This window comes from Nycticebus coucang, chromosome 16 (genome assembly GCF_027406575.1).
Source record: "Nycticebus coucang isolate mNycCou1 chromosome 16, mNycCou1.pri, whole genome shotgun sequence".
NCBI lineage: Eukaryota > Metazoa > Chordata > Mammalia > Primates > Lorisidae > Nycticebus > Nycticebus coucang.
This window is the reverse complement of record NC_069795.1, coordinates 57960841-57977771: the sequence shown is the minus strand read 5'-3', so window position 1 is coordinate 57977771 and position 16931 is coordinate 57960841. Positions and strand designations below refer to the sequence as shown.

At 40.1% G+C, this 16931-nt stretch overlaps 1 protein-coding gene across 1 annotated transcript in view; it reads left to right on the top strand.

Moving 5' to 3' along the window:
- Positions 1-2037: 2037 nt before the first annotated feature.
- The window catches only part of MORC1 (MORC family CW-type zinc finger 1), a 198474-nt gene continuing 183580 nt past the window's right edge, over positions 2038-16931 (top strand). Inside the window, 3 exon segments of the mRNA XM_053564625.1 lie at positions 2038-2090; positions 4783-4836; positions 16465-16499. Of these exon segments, the coding sequence (XP_053420600.1) occupies positions 2038-2090; positions 4783-4836; positions 16465-16499 (142 nt within the window).

The window sequence follows — 16931 nt, the reverse complement described above, 5'->3', positions numbered from 1 at the left end:
AAGTCAACTAATTTCCCATCCCAACCAATACCTTTCCATATAGCATGCTTGACAAAGCCTGTTTCACCTTGGGTGTCAGTGACTCAGAACTCTGTGAGTAGAGTAAAAACATTTGGACAGCTGATCTACACAGCCCTTCTGTGTATTTATACAACCTGATCATTTTTACACAATTGGGTGGGTTGAATATATTTACTCAATTCTATCTTCTTTTTTTTTGAGGCACAGTCTCACTACGTCGCCCTTGGTAGAGTGCTGTGGCATCACAGCTCACAGCAACCTCAAATTCTTGGGCTTAAGTGATTCTCTTGCCTCAGCCTCCCAAGTAGCTGGGACTACAGGCACTCGCCACAATGCCCGGCTATTTTTTGTTGCAGTTATCATTGTTGTTTAGCTGGTCCAGGCTGGGTTCGAACTCGCCAACATGGGTGTATGTGGCCGGCGCTGTAACCACTGTGCTATGGGCGCCGAGCCTCAATTCTATCTTTTGAACAATACAGAAGGTCTAGTTCTTGAGCCAAGCCAGTACATGAAATAGTTGAAAGTCAGGGGACAGATCCAAAAGGGTTAGTGACTCATTCAGGTGGGGACAGCAGTTCTCAACCTAAGGATGAGTTGGAAAGGTCCAAATTCTGTTCTGATTGTCTTTAGTTCTTTTGTGTGTATGTGTGTGTGTGTTCTCTCTTTGGCTTATCTCTTTATTTTAATTTTTCTTCAAATGGAGAAAGTATGATCAACTCAAGAGACACAGGTAGGAAGTGCTAGGGTTACAACACAAAGCACCTTTACCTCTGGTTCTCTGTAACAAACTGCACAAGCAAAGGGAATTTACCCCTTTACCTCTCTACATTCTTCTACCAAGCAACCTGGAGTCTTCATGTTCATGTGGTGTATGCGTGTGCATAAAAGAATTTCTGAAAAAATTCTAATCCCATCCTTGTGCTCCATTTTCCAGCTGATGAGTGACTGACAGGAACACAGAGAGAAAGAACTGTTTAATTAGAAGTTTCCATAAACCTCAATTCCAGAAGACCCCACTTCAGACGCATGCCAGCAATAAAAATACCCTTCCGAGTCAATGGGGTCAATGGTGCAGGAGGAGCTTAGCTGCCCGGCCTCCAGGGGGAGCCCCTGTTTGCTGAGACCCGGCACCGTGCGTATGCGTGGGTGAGGACGTCGGCTTGCGCGTGCGCGTGTGCGTGTGCGTGTGTCTGCAGCCGCGGCTGGGCATCTAGCTGAGGGCCAGGCGTCCGTGACCCTTCGGTTGCGTGGGTCGCGTTCGAGGGCATGGGTGACAAGTATAGTTCCCTGCGGCGAGCCAAACTGCATCTGGACTTCATCCATGCCAACTCGTGAGTGTCCAGGTGGGGTCGGAGTCGGGGAGGGTCCCTGCCCATGGACAATGTTTTGCCCACGCCCAGCTGGACAAAAACAAAAGGAAAAGAACTTGGTATCGTTGATTTTTGAGTTTTGGATTTATTTATTTGAGTTGATTATACTTAAAAAAAACATGAAAAAGTGTTAAAGATATATTCTGGGCCAGGCTGTACTTTTTTAATGCTCATCAATGAACATCAATGGTAGGAAGGCCCCATAGTTATCATTTAACAAAACTATTAAATTGTTGGTCAGCAGAAGCCTAATTAATTCTACCAATCGTGCTTACGTTTAGTCTGCCCAATACACAGGCAATTTAAAGATTAAAGTTGACTTCCAAACAGAGTCATTTGGTGTTATTGATTTCAACTTCTATGGCCTCCTGAGCCTTTCTAAAAATGTAACCTTTCTAAGATTGGGAATCTTACATTTTAGTTGTTATGTGGGCACATGTTAGGGCTTCTCCTGAGGTGTTATTTCAGATGCTCAGATTGCAGGGGCATCTCTTTTATGGTTTCCGGTACAGCAAATTATGCCAGTGAGTGTTGTGTAACTTACAGTGGTATGCCAGCTTTTTTTTTGTTTTAAATGTTTTAGTAATTTGGATTTACTAAAAATAGTGACTGATACAAGGGATGTACCAAGATTGAAACCACGGAAATGGAGGGGCAAAGAAAGCCAGGGAAGGCCCACCTTGCTCAGTGGGACAGTCTGTAATTTGAAGATAACTAAACAGGTGATGTTTAGAGTTTAGAAAGATTTCAAGATGGAAAAGGTGGGACAAATAGTTAAAAGCTAATGAAGTAGAAGGCAAATGAAGAAATAGCGATTTTGAGTGAGTATAAGAAAAATTCTAAGGCCAGTGCTGAAAGGACTGTGAATTTTATCTAGGAAAAGTTCTCAACCTCTGATTTATATAATTTCTGTGGCTACTTTTGTTGTCCAGCCTCCATGTGCTCCAAACCACCCTTTGTTACTCACTTCCTCAGCCCCATTTTCAGTGGGTGCTGTGGTAACTTAACGAAAGTGATGGCCAAGTGAAGGAACAACAAAATAAAATTCAAATTGATTTCTTCTCAGCTCCTCCAGGTCAATTTTTGAGACCTCCATCTGTATAAACAAGGGTGGTCTTTCTTTTTTCTTCCTTTCTTTCAGCCCCACATCCAGTCCATCACCAAGTACATATTTTCTCTAAATATGTCTCCAATTTGCCCTTTTCTCTTCATCATCTCTACTACTGTTGACTTTAGTCCAAGTCACTACCATCTCTCTTCCACGGTCCTCTACACAGCTTCTTCATTGTGTTCTCTGCTTCCCATTTTGGCTCCTCTGTGGTCCATTTTCATGAAAAGCTGCCAGAGTACGCTTTTTAAACAGTAAACCAAATGTACATGTCTCCTGAAAATACTGCAGTGGTTCCCAGTTGCATGTTGCCCAAGCACAAGACTGCATGGGGTAGGAAGCCTTGCTTGACTCAGCCATGCCCTCATCTCAACTTGCCCTCATTTCCTGATCTCCCTGGCTTTTTTCGGATTCAGCGTCTTTTCATCTCTTGTTCTGACTGGAAGTTTCCACCCTGCTCTGCAAGGAACTGAATTCTCACATCCTTCAGGCCTCAGTTTAAATATCTTTAACCAACAGAGGCTTTCTCTGACTACCATGCCCCTTCTCATCACTTCCTCTCTCCCATCATCAGTGAAGGTAACTCTTAGTCACAATTTGAAATATCATCTTTATATATCTGCTGTGTGTCTTCCATGGACCCCACCAGCTTGAGCTCCAAAGACTCTGTCTATATACAACATTGGCACATGGTTGGCAGTCAGTGCAGTCTCTTGAACGAACTAGTACAGAGACACATATGGCATTTTTAGTCAGAATTCTTTCTTTTTTTTTTTTTTCACAGACAGAGTCTCACTTTATTGTCCTCAGTAGAGTGCCGTGGCGTCACAGGTCACCAACTTCTGGGCTTAGGTGATTCTCTTGCCTCAGCCTCCCAAGTAGCTTGGACTACAGGTGCCCACCACAACAGCCGACTATTTTTTTGTTGCAGTTTTGCCGCGGGGGCTGGGTTCGAACCTCTCTTGGTATATGGGGCTGGTGCATTACCCACTGAACCACTGGTGCCACCCTTTAGTCAGAATTTTTGCAATTATTTTTTTGAAGGATTGTTTATATCTTGAGTTTTTGTATATGGAATCATGTGTTTTATTTATTTATTTATTTGAATCATGTGTTTTAAATCACTAGAAGAACTTGTGATTTAAAGTACTGATTTTAAGAAAAAAAATAAAGTACTGATTTTGTAAAAGTATAGCATACTTCTCTTTCATGCTATTTTAGATTTTTATACTATCCTTTTGAGTGAAGGATATCTTTTTGTAACACTGGCATTTTAGTATTTTTAAATTACAAACTTTAAAATGACTCGATTCAAGAGATCTTTTCATCAACATCTTTGTGTTTGTAGTTTAAAATAAAAAAAATGGGGATATATATATATATATATATATATATATACTGTGTGTATGTGTTTGTATATATATGCATTTTTAAAAATAAATTTGAAGCTAAAGTATTGTCCTGTGGCCTAAAATATGTGGAGACTCAGGAACATGGCAGATGATGCCTTCTCTTGTGTACAAATGAACAGTTGTTTTTTGATAAATGAGCCTCTCTTCTGTTACTTGATTACTAAGCGTAGAATGAACATTGAGTACTGAATCTTCCCTTAATGCTGTGATAAAGTTGCTGATTGAAATATCCACATCAGGAAATGAAAAGCAAGCATGGTTCCCTGAAGACAGCCTGATTTCATGCAAAAATACAACCATTCAGTCTTCAAAGTGTGGTGAATAGTAAAGGCTGTGTAAAGTTTTCTGTTAGCAAGGACCTGGAATTAGGGGGTTCAGGAGAGACTGGCCACTGGCAGTCTGTGAGGTTATTTAGGGAGAAGGCATTTCAAAGGTGGAAAGATTCCACAGAAAAATACAGATTGGCAGTGGGGCTTTCTGCCAATTTCTTTGTGTGCAGGTGGAGTAGACCAGGATGTTGATCAATATTATTCAGAAATAATTTGGCCTTAAATAACATAATTTTAGTGAAAAATTGTTTGAATGCTTGCCTATAAAGCAATGTTAAAAGATCAAAGTATTGCTCTAACAATACTAAGGTCCTGTAAGTTTTTATTTTATTAGCAGCAGACAAGATATTTTGGCAAATGTGTTCTTACTCCTGGCTTCAGAGTGGAGAGCATTTACTTAGAATCTTGACTGTGCTACAAAAGTTGTTCTCAATTGATTATCTGTCCAGGTCTGGAGAGCATTTGTCTTCAAGTGTTTTCTGCCTTTTATACTGATTATACACCTGGTTTGACTTTTTGTTTTCTCTTTATTTCTTCATCAGTACGACTCACAGTTTCCTTTTCGGAGCACTGGCTGAATTGCTGGACAATGCAAGGTAAGCTTTATCCATTAACAAAGGTTATTGAGGGAATTTCACAACATAAATGTAGTCACATTGGAAAGTAAAATGATAATCTTGTTTTATCCCCCATCTGGAATATTTTGTAACTTGATTTTCTATAAAATCGAAGTATTATAGGAAAAAGGACAGGTGAGAGAAAGAATTATTCACCTTATAAAATTTGCTTTTATGTTCAAACTTAAAGTACAGGTAAATTTGATCTCTGTTTTTGTGTTAATAACCATGTAATAGCAAATACTCATTTGGGTGCTTTTTGAGTTATACCTCATTGTACACTTTATCTTGAGAATTTACACACGGGTTTGGGCATTTATTGAAATCTATATTGAAGCAAATTGATAGTTAAGAAAATAGATGTTGATTTCTTAATATGTATCACATATATGTAAGTACTGACTATAATGGTATTAACATATTCATCTTTATGGCAACACTCTGAGGTGGGAGTTATTATCCCATTTCTACATAGGAGGAAATTGATGCACAGAGAGATTTGGCAGATTTTACTTTCCCTCCTTTATTAAATGAATGAATGAAACAGTTTCGGAGGAGAAAAGACAGTTGGCAAATTCAAAATTGGGCTGTCTGGCTACACAACCCCACTACTCCATTTCAACATCCTTGACAAAGATATTGATGTTTGAGGAACTTCTTTAAATTCCATTCAATAGTGTATTTTGGGGGGCTTGTGAGGAACTTAATTTTTTTTAGCTAAATTGAATATAGCATTTGACTTGTTTTGTATTTGTATTGCCCCATAATAGAAGATTTTCCACACTTTTTCTGTAGAAAGCAAAATATCCTCACAAAATAGTATACAGTTGTTAGATCAAGGGTCTCAGTAGAGGAACCTAAATTCCTTCCCATTGGATGATAATTGCATTTCAGCTTTTTCATTCCCTCCTCATTTTTGACTTTATTTTTTTATTTTTATTTTTATTTTTTATTGAATGATAACTGTATACATCGATATGATCATGGGGCATCATACACTCGCTTCATAGACCATTTGACACATTTTTATCACAATGGTTAACATAGCCTTTCCGGCGTTATCTCAGTTACTGTGCCAAAACATTTACATTCTACATTTACCAAGTTTCGCAAATACCCCTGTAAGATACACCACAGGTATGATCCCACGGATCCCCCTCCCTCTACCCACCCCACCCCCCTTTCCCACTTCCCCCTATTGTTAGGTTGTAACTGAGTTATAGCTTTCATGTGAGAGCCCCAAATTAGTTTCATAGTAGGGCTGAGTACATTGGGTACTTTTTCTTCCATTCTTGAGATACTTTACTAAGAAGAATATGTTCCAGCTCCATCCATGTAAACATGAAAGAGGTAAAGTCTCCATCTTTCTTTAAGGCTGCATAGTATTCCATGGTGTACATATACCACAATTTATTAATCCATTCGTGGATCGATGGGCACTTGGGCTTTTTCCATGACTTAGTAATTATGAATTGGGCTGCAATAAACATTCTGGTACAAATATCTTTGTTATGTTGTGATTTTTGGTCTTCTGGATATATGCCCAGCAGAGGAATTACAGGATTGAATGGCAGATCTATTTTTAGATCTCTGAGTGTTCTCCATATATCTTTCCAAAATTCCCACCAGCAGTGCAGAAGTGTTCCCTTTTCTCCACATCCATGCCAACATCTCTGGTCTTGAGATTTTGTGATATAGGCTAGTCTCACTGGAGTTAGATGATATCTCAAAGTAGTTTTGATTTGCATTTCTCTGATGATTAAAGATGATGAGCAATTTTTCATATGTCTGAAGGCTGTGCGCCTGTCTTCTTCAGAGAAGTTTCTCTTCAAATCCCTTGCCCAGCCTGAGATGGGATCCCGTGTGTTTTTCTTGCTGATGCGTTTGAGTTCTCTGTGGATTCTGGTTATTAAACCTTTGTCAGAGATATACCCTGCAAATATCTTCTCCCATTCTGAGGGCTGTTTGTTTGCTTTACTTACAGTGTTCTTAGCTGTGCAGAAGCTTTTTAGTTTTATCAAGTCCCAGTAGTGTATTTTTGAAGCTGCATCAATTGCCCGGGGGGTTCTCCTCATGAAATACTCACCCAGACCAATTTCTTCAAGGGTTTTCCCTGCATTCTCCTCTAGTATTTTTATAGTTTCATGTCTTAAGTTTAAATCTTTAATCCAATGAGAGTCTATCTTAGTTAATGGTGAAAGGTGTGGGTCCAATTTCAGTCTTCTGCAGGTTGCCAGCCAGTTCACCCAGCACCATTTGTTAAATAGGGAATCTTTTCCCCACTGAATATTTTTAATTGGCTTGTCAAAAATCAAATAGCGGTAAGTAGCTGGATTCATCTCTTGGTTCTCTATTCTGTTCCAGACATCTACTTCTCTGTTTTTGTGCCAATACCATGCTGTTTTAATCACTATCGATTTGTAGTAAAGTCTGAGGTCTGGTAGTGTGATTCCTCCTGTTTTGTTTTTATTTCTGAGTAATGTCTTGGCTATTAGAGGTTTTTTTTGATTCCATATAAAATGAAGTATTGTTTTTTCAAGATCTTTAAAATATGACAGTGGAGCTTTAATAGGGAGTGTGTTGAAGTTATATATTGCTTTGGGTAGTATGGACATTTCGATAATGTTGATTCTTCCCATCCATGAGCATGGTATGTTTTTCCATTTGTTAACATTTTAAGCTATTTCTTTTCTTAGAGTTTCATAGTTCTCTTTATAGAGATCTTTCACGTCTTTTGTTAGGTAAATTCCCAAATATTTATCTTCTTTGGCACTACTGTGAATGGGATAGAGTCCTTAACTGCTTTTTCAACTTGACTGTTGTTGGTATATATAAAGGCTACCGATTTATGGATGTTGATTTTGTAACCTGAGACGCTGCTGTATTCCTTGATCACTTCTAGGAATTTTGTAGTAGAGTCCCTAGTGTTTTCCAGATACACAGTCATATCATCTGTGAAGAGTGAAAGTTTGATCTCTTCTGACCCTATATGGATACCCTTGATTGCCTTTTCTTCCCTAATTGTGGTGGCTAAAACTTCCATTACAATGTTGAAAAGCAATGGAGACAATGGGCAGCCTTGTCTGGTTCCTGATCTGAGTGGAAATGATTCCAATTTAACTCCATTCAATATGATATTGGCTGTGGGTTTGCTGTAGATGGCCTCTATCAGTTTAAGAAAAGTCCCTTCTAGACCAATTTTCTTGAGTGTTCTGATCATGAAGGGATGCTGGATATTATCAAAAGCTTTTTCTGCATCAATTGAGAGAATCATATGGTCTTTGTTTTTTAATTTGTTTATGTGATGAATTACATTTATAGATTTATATATATTGAACCAGCCTTGAGACCCTGGGATAAAACCAACTTGGTCATGATGTATAATTTGTTTGATGTGTTGCTGGATTCTGTTTGTTAGGATCTTGTTGAATATTTTTGCATCTATATTCATTAGTGATATTGGTCTATAATTTTCTTTTCTTGTTGGGTCTTTTCCTGGTTTGGTGATCAGGGTGATGTTTGCTTCACAGAGCGTGTTGGGTAGTCTTCCTTCTTTTTCTACATTTTGGAACAGGTTGAGTAATATAGGTACTAATTCCTCTTTAAAGGTTTGGTAGAATTCTGACGTGAAACCATCTGGTCCTGGGCTTTTCTTTTTAGGGAGGTTTTGTATAGTTGATGCTATTTCTGAACTTGATATGGGTCTGTTCAACATTTCCACTTGATTCTGGTTAAGTCTTGGAAGGTGGCGTGCTTCCAAGTATCAGTCAGTTTCCTTCAGATTTTCATATTTCTGAGAATAAAGTTTCTTGTAATATTCATTAAGGATTTTATTGATTTCTGATGAGTCTGTTGTTATTTCGTCTTTGTTGTTTCTGATTGATGATATTAGAGATTTTACTCTTTTTTTTCTGATTAAGTTGGCCAGAGGTTTATCTATTTTATTGACCTTTTCAAAAAACCAGCTTTTTGATTTATTGATCTGTTGTATAATTATTTTGTTTTCAATTTCATTTAATTCTGCTCTAATTTTGGTTATTTCTTTTCTTCTACTGGGTTTGGAGTTGGAATGTTCTTCCTTTTCCAGTTGCTTGAGATGTCCCATTAAGTTGTTAACTTCCTCTCTTTCCGTTCTCTTGAGGAAGGCTTGCAGTGCTATAAATTTCCCTCTTAGAACTGCCTTTGCGGTGTCCCAGAGGTTCTGATGGTTTGTGTCTTCCTTGTCGTTTTGTTCCAAAAAATTGGCGATTTCTTTCTTCATCTCATCTCTGACCCAGCTATCATTCAGCATAAGGTTATTTAACTTCCATGTTTTTGTATGAGTATGCAGATTCCTGTTGTTACTCAATTCAAGTTTTATTCCATGATGGTCTGAGAAGATGCATGGAATAATTTCTATTCCTTTAAATTTACTGAGGTTAGACTTGTGACCTAAAATGTGGTCAATTTTGAAGTAAGTTCCGTGGGCTGATGAGAAGTATGTGTATTCAGTTTTGTTGGGATGAAATGTTCTGTAGATGTCTGCTAAATCTAAATATTGGATGGTTAGGTTTAAATCTAAGATTTCTTTGCTCAGCTTCTTGCTGGAGGATCGATCCAACACTGCCAAAGGAGTGTTGAAATCTCTGACGATTATGGAGCTGGAGGAAATCAAGTTACTCATGTCTGTTAGAGTTTCTCTTATAAATTGAGGTGCATTCTGGTTGGGTGCATAGATATTAATAATTCAGATCTCGTCATATTGAGTATTACCTTTAACAAATATGAAGTGACCCTTCTTGTCCTTCCTTACTTTTGATGGTTTAAAGCCTACTGTATCTGCAAATAAAATTGCAACACCTGGTTTTTTCTGATTACCATTTGCCTGAAATATGGATGACCATCCTTTCACCCTGAGTCTGTATTTGTCTTTTAAGTTAAGATGAGACTCTTGTATGCAACAAATATCTGGCTTGAGTTAACATGAAAGAGAAGATTCTCAAAGCAGCCCGGCAAAAGAAAACTATTACGTACAAAGGAAAGAATATTAGAATAACTGCAGATCTCTCTGCTGAAACTAACCTATATCCAGTCAGCTAACCTATGCCTCTTTAGAGGACAGTTTAAGCCATTCACATTGATGGAGAGTATTGATAAGTCTGGTGAAATTTTGGGTATCGGGTTTTTCAAAGGTCCAGTGGACGTTTTTAATCCTTTCGCCAGTGTGGAAGTTGGAGTTTGATCCGAAGTTTCTGAGTGAGTTTACTTTTGTGGTATAGGATTGGGTTGGTCATTGTGGAGGATAGGTCTGAGAATATCCTGAAGAGCTGGTTTATTTATGGCAAATTTTTTCAACATATGAATGTCATTGAAGTATTTAATTTCTCCATCACAGATGAAACTCAGTTTAACTGGATACAAGATCCTGGGTTGAAAGTTATTTTGCTTTAGGAGATTAAAAGTTGATGACCACCCTCTTCTGGCTTGAAAAGTTTCAGCAGAGAGATCTGCAGTTATTCTAATATTCTTTCCTTTGTACGTAATAGTTTTCTTTTGCCGGGCTGCTTTGAGAATCTTCTCTTTCATGTTAACTTTAGTGAAGCTAATTATGATATGTCTGGGGGATGACTTATTGGGGTTGAATCGTGCTGGGGTTCTGAAGCTGTCTGCTATCTGAATTTCAGATTCTCTAGGCATGTCTGGAAAATTTTCTTTCATAATTTCATGCAGAAGGGCCTCTGTGCCCTTCAAGGCCACTTCATCATTCTCAGAAATCCCAATAATTCTTATATTGCTTTTTTTCGAATTATCTGAGAGTTCTCTGAGTGAGTGATCCGTTTTTGCTCTCCATTTCTCTTCCTCTTTGAGAGATTGGGAGCGTTCGAAGACTTTATCTTTAATGTCAGAAATCCTTTCTTCTGCTTGCTCCATTCTGTTGCTGAGGGATTCTACTGTATTTTTCATATCTTTGAGGGCTGTAAATTCTTGCTTCAGTGTGTCTAAGTCTTTGGTGGTTTTGTCTTTAAATTCGTTAAATTCTTGAGACAACTTTTGCATTTCTCCTCGAATTCCTAATTCCATTTTATTAATCTTGTCTGCAATCCAGATTCTGAATTCGATTTCTGACATCTCAGCCAGTTGTTTATGAATGGGATCTTCAATCACATCTGCCGTATCTTTTCTTGGGCGGGTTGATCTATTCTGGTTATTCATGTTACCAGAGTTTTTCTGCTGATTCCGCCCCATGGTTATTTTACTCCCTTTGATTTTTCCCCTGGGCCTTTATCAAGGGCCCGTACAGTGTTATGGCCTGTCTTGTGTGGTGGGGCTAAGTGGTTCTGTCTTGTTTTTAGCTGGTTTCTGTTCGATCCTATTGCAACATCTACTCTGGCTTGAAGTCTTGGCTGTGTGGAAAAATCAGCAATTAAGTCACCCCGCCCGCCCACCTCTGGCACCAGTTGGAAAAGGAGAATCAAACCTTCCTACAACCGCACACCCAGGGCACCACCTGAAAAGTCCTCAGTCTATTAGCCCAGTTCAAAAGGTCCAAATCAACTGTCTCAATCGGCACCTGTCTCGGGTGGGAGAGTTCAAGAGGTCTCTGGGAACTGGATCACAGGGGCCTGGTGACTCCTCTGACACGGCTACCCCAGTGCAGCGTGGAGTCAGGAGGAGCCACCCAGCAAACAGAGCAGTCTGGGAAGGTTGACGTCTCCTTCCCCACTTTGCCCCTCCGTCGGACTCAGTCACTGGTATCTCTGCAGATGGCTAACCCAGTTGCCCGCAGTGAACAGACACTCCAGGGGTTTGCACCTGCCTGAATCGCAAGGAAGTCTGCCAGGCCCCCGCAGTCTGCCCCTATGTAGCAGGAGGAGATGGGGCCTGACATCTTTGAGTGCTTGATGCAGGTGATGGGAAGAAGGTGTTCACTCAGGCTTAGCCCTGTCCCTGATTGATGCTGCTAACAGAACAGAACAGAACAGACAACTTTGTGGGGTTCTGTCTCTGTTCCTGCCGAAATCGCCTACAGAAGGCGGGCTGTTCTGAGTTCAAACATCTTTGCTGCTGGAGGTTTGTGTCCTCTTTGCTGCTGGAGGTTTGCATCCGATCACCTCTCTGGGTCGGCCCTGCCCTGGAAGCTTCCTGGGTTTGTGAGCAGTGTCAGGAAATCCCCCGCTCACCGGTGGCCTCCTCTGGTTGCCCAGGGAGACAGGGGGTGTGGCCTCAGAATAACCAGAAGTGAGCCGTTCTGCCGTTAAAGAAAAAACGGCTGTTGATCTGCCTCCAGGGAACTGCCGCTCTGGTGTGGGTACTCAGCTGACCCTTTTCTCCTCTGTCTCGTGCCCCAGAGTCAGCACTGAGCGGCCGCAGTTTATGCTGGGTCCACACCCCTTGAGAGATCCCCTAAGAATCTGAACTCTTGGGGGACAGGCCCACAGACCCCGAGTGGGAGTTGGGGGGAAGTTAGAGTTTCATTCAGTTTTATGCCCGGCCGTATTGTTGCCCAGGGAGGGCTGCTGCACCACACCGCAGGGAAGTGCTGCCAAGGCTTGATTCCCCCTCAGCAGAGTGCCCTCTCCTCGCTCACGTGTCTCAGAGTCAGCGCTGACCTACGCAGCTTGGGCACTGTGCACTCCCCTCGAGAAATCACCCAAGGATCCGAACTCCTGGGGGATAGGCCTCCAGACCCCGAGTGAGAGTGGTGGGGAGTGCTGGGCGCTCAGCGGGGAAACTAGACTTTTGTTCAGTTTTGTGCCCAGCCGTATTGTTGCCCGGGGAGGGCTGCTGCACCCCACCGCAGGGAAGTGCCGCCAAGGCTTGACTCCCCCTCAGCAGAGTGCCCTCTCCTCGCTCGCGTGTCTCAGAGTCGGCGCTGACCTGATGCAGCTCGGGCACTGTGCACTCCCCTTGAGAAATCACTCAAGGATCCGAACTTCTGGGGGACAGGCCTCCAGACCCCGAGTGAGAGTGGGGGGGAGTGCTGGGCGCTCAGCAGGGAAGCTAGAGTTTTATTTAGTTTTATGCCTGGCAGGAGAACGCCACGGCACCCCAGTAGGGGAGGTAGGTCCAGTTTTTAGAAGGTCTCTCCCGTGGAGTGTAGTGAGAGGGCCTTTAATTTCTGCCTGTTTGTTTAATTGTGGGGCTCTTGAGCCGGTCTCATGGGGGAGGGGGACTCCCGTCCGCTTGGTGGTGGATTTTGTACCTTTTGTTTGCGTCCTTGTGATCACAGCTTGCCTCAGCAGTGTTGATGTGCGTTCTTCAACCTTCTCTCTTGGTGTGGCTCAAGTCCACCAGGATACTTACTAAATTCCTGTCCCTTAACTCTCCTTCTGGACGGGAGCCTCTGTTGAAAGCTGGCTTCAGTCCGCCATCTTGTCTCTTCCGCAGAGTATGGTCCATTTTTGACTTTAGAAAGGAGATTATCCTTCTGGGAGTATGACTACAGAGTGCAGACAATTAACCAACCATCTAGAAATTCCTTCCTAATTAAAAGTTACTATCTCTTCCTTTTATGAAACCCTCTTTCTGTAGAACTAATGGAATGATGGAAAGGGAAGGAAGAGGAGAAAGAGAAAAAGAACCAAGTTTGTTGTTCAGGAGAGCCAAGAACTCAACTTAGAAGGAGCTAATAGAGATAGGCTCAGGAGGGGTGAACCCTCATGGTTAGTCTTTGTTTATTTCTTTTTGGCCCCGTCCCGCTGCCCCTTCCCCCCACCCCCATGGTTAGTCTTTTCTACAGGAGGTTAGGGTTGCTATAGTTGCTTTTGGACAAAGTGAGCCTCTGAAGTGAGCCTTTTCCTATGTCTATTGGTCTTACTTCCTACTAAATGCTACCTAAGTGGTCCACTTTTAGCGTCATGACATCTGTAACTCTGAAAGAACACATTTGTCTATTTTGCCAGCTGTCTTTTCTCCTCTGAAAAAACTCATTCTTTTTCACTTATTCATTCAACAAAAGAGGAAAAGTAAAATCAGAATGTGGGAGAAATAAAACAGTGGGGACAGTTTGTGTAGTCTAGGATGATTGGGTGATTGAGAAAGAAAGATTGACTTCAGACTCAGGAGAGTGAGAGAAATGTGATCAATAAAGCCGTTCGTAAAGCCTGTTTGTAACTGGGCTGCCCCTTAGTGAGATCTAGCCTGTCTCATGTTTGTTTGGCTCATAGCAAATGTTTGGTCAGTGTATATAAAGAAAAGGAAGAAAAAAGGAATCATTTATAAAGCTTAAGAAATAGGAGTTACCACACAAAATATCTGGGTGCCATGCTTTCCTTGAAAGATTAGAAGTAGCAACCCTCAAGGCTACATTCCTCCATGGGACCAGGTGCTGGAAGTGAGTAGCAAGTGGTCTCTTGGGACCAGACCTTTCAGCTTTGCCCCATTTCCAGTGGTCTTCCAAGGATAGCCTGAACCCCTTAGCTCCTCTAACTTCCATGGACACTGAGTTTTTCACCATTGCTTAGGTGCGAGTATTTCATATCAAATAATGCTATTTTTTAGGTGCACAGTTGGTTTCATAAAGGAGGTCTTCATTAATCCTCACGTTAATCTGAGAAATTATTTTTTATCATTGTATTTAAGATTTTAATGATTTCCTGTAGTTGTAAAAATTAGAACTGAAAAATAATAAAAGAATACTATAGGTAGAGAATAAAAAATGTGGTAGTATAGGGAGGGATGATTAGGGGCCTCCTCCCAATATAGCAGCCATTCAGAGAGAAAGTATCCTGGACTATCAAGAACAAAGGTTATCTTGAAATGTTTCAATGTACTGTGAGAGTGGGTTATTTTGTGCCTTGATTCAGGGAAGTGCTGTGTGAAGAAATTGTTTCTTTAGTAACGTCCATTTCAGTGCAGTGGCATTTCTTTAGCATCTGTGGTGTACATGGTACTTTGTGTCATTCATAATTATATAATGGAAATATTGATACCCACGTGTTGTAGCATTGTAAGGATTAGAAGAGAATTTTCCAAAAGTACTTCATTCAGTGCTTAACTGACACACAGGAAATGCTTAAGAAATGGCAATGCTAACTCTAGAATGTTTAGAAGGGGGGACTTTTAGAAGCAGTAGTTAGCTAGAGGAAGGAGCTAGAAGGCACAAACTGATAGGTCTGTAGAGCAAATGCAGTATACCTACTGAGGCTTATTTGGGGTAGTTTGGGTTTGGGACTTAAAGGATATTTTGAGAGAGACTCAAATTTCTGTATCAGAGTTGCACTGATTCCTATTGTACTGAGCTTCCCTTTAGACTCCTCCCTCCCTTAACATACCTTCTTCCTCATTAGCGAAGGCCACCTTCCCTGTTGTCTTCCTCTTTTTCTTCATACCCAAGATACTGAAGTCAGAATCTTTGGGTTCTTTCTCCTTTCCTTTTATAAATAATTTTAAAAATACAAAAATATCTGTGAATTTTAGGAAACTGGGAAAACAAGAAAAAGAAATCTTATTAGTAATCTCATCTGAGAGAGCAGGGATCATCATACTGTTCTGTAAAAGACTAGATATTAAATTTTTTCACCTCTTTTGGCTACGGGGTCTCTTGAAACTATTTAACTCTGCTATTGTATAATACGTCAATATGTGGGCGGCACCTATGGCTCTGTGGGTAGGTTGCAGCCCCATATACCGTGGGTGGTGGGTTCACACCTGGCCCTGGCCAAACTGCAACAAAAAATAGCCGGGTGTTGTGGTGGGTGCCTGTAGTCCCAGCTACTCAGGAGGCTGAGGCAAGAGAATTGCCTAAGCCCAGGAGTTGGAGGTTGTTGTGAGCTGTGACACCACAGTACTCTACAAGAGTGATAGAGTGAGACTCTGTCTCTAAAAAAAAAAAAAAAAAAAAAAAATGTCTGTATGTAACATAGACCAGTGATTTTCAACTAGTGTGCTGTGGCGAAAGTTTTTAAAGTTTAATTATTTTCAAAAAAAGTTCAAAGCATAGTAAGTGTATTCTTTTTTTTTATTCTTTTTGTTTGATAAACATAATTTAAGTGTGCCTCAATTTAACTATAGGTTCAAATGTGCTGTGAGATAAAAAAGGTTGAAATGTGTAATTGAGTGGGCATCTTTGTGTTACAATATAACTATATTTACAAAACAGTAAGTGGGCCAGATTTGATCTGTAGGCCATAGTTTGCTAACTTCTGATGAAACTTCTATTACCTTTTTGATTTCTTTCTTTCTACATATGTACATGTATATCACATACGTTTTTTAATAGTACAGATTACTTAATACATATTACTTAGTAACTTGCTTTTTTAATTTTTTTGAACTAATATATATCATAAAAACAGTCTATGGCTTGTGAATTATTCCTCATCTTTTTTTTAGTATTCATATTCATTTTGTGTAACTTTTTTGTGTAACTACCACCAAATTTCATCTCTTCTTTTAAATTTCTGGGTTTCCGTCTTTGTAATATTCTCAAATTATGATTGATCATGGGTCTTATTATACAAAAGCACATTGAAACCTTTTAGTAATTGATTTGGAAGCAATTTAAGTAGCTTTTTGTATTGTTTGATAGCGGGTAACAGGTTATACCTCATTTATGCAGTTCAGATTCATGTAATTTTTTAAACATAATTTCATATTGAAACATTGATATTTTTATGTTGTTTCCAGAGATGCAGGGGCTGCAAGACTTGATGTGTTTTCAGGTGAGCAGATTTGCTTTATTCTTTTTGTTTTTAGAATGAAAAGGCTGTAGTTATTTTGATATTATTTTATTTCATGAAATCAAACCACGGTCTATAGATTTTTAATGTAATCTAAGTGCTTTGTGAGTACAGTGGCCCTATGGGGAGTTAGGGAGAGAAAAAGAGACCCTAAGAGTCAAATCGTTCACTTGTTAGAAGACCATTTACAAAATTAGGTCTTTCAGAGTTTTGTGAAGGTATGAGAGTGATTTGGAGCAGTCAATTTGTCTGCCGTGAGAAACAGTTTTATTTTAAAAAGCTTATTAACTTAATGGTTATTCATAATTAAGTATATATCATTCCCAACTTACCATAGTTTTAAACATGAAAGTGAATGTGTGGTATGAATGTTTGAGGCCTATAAAATTCTAACCAAATATGTTTTCTTCATTG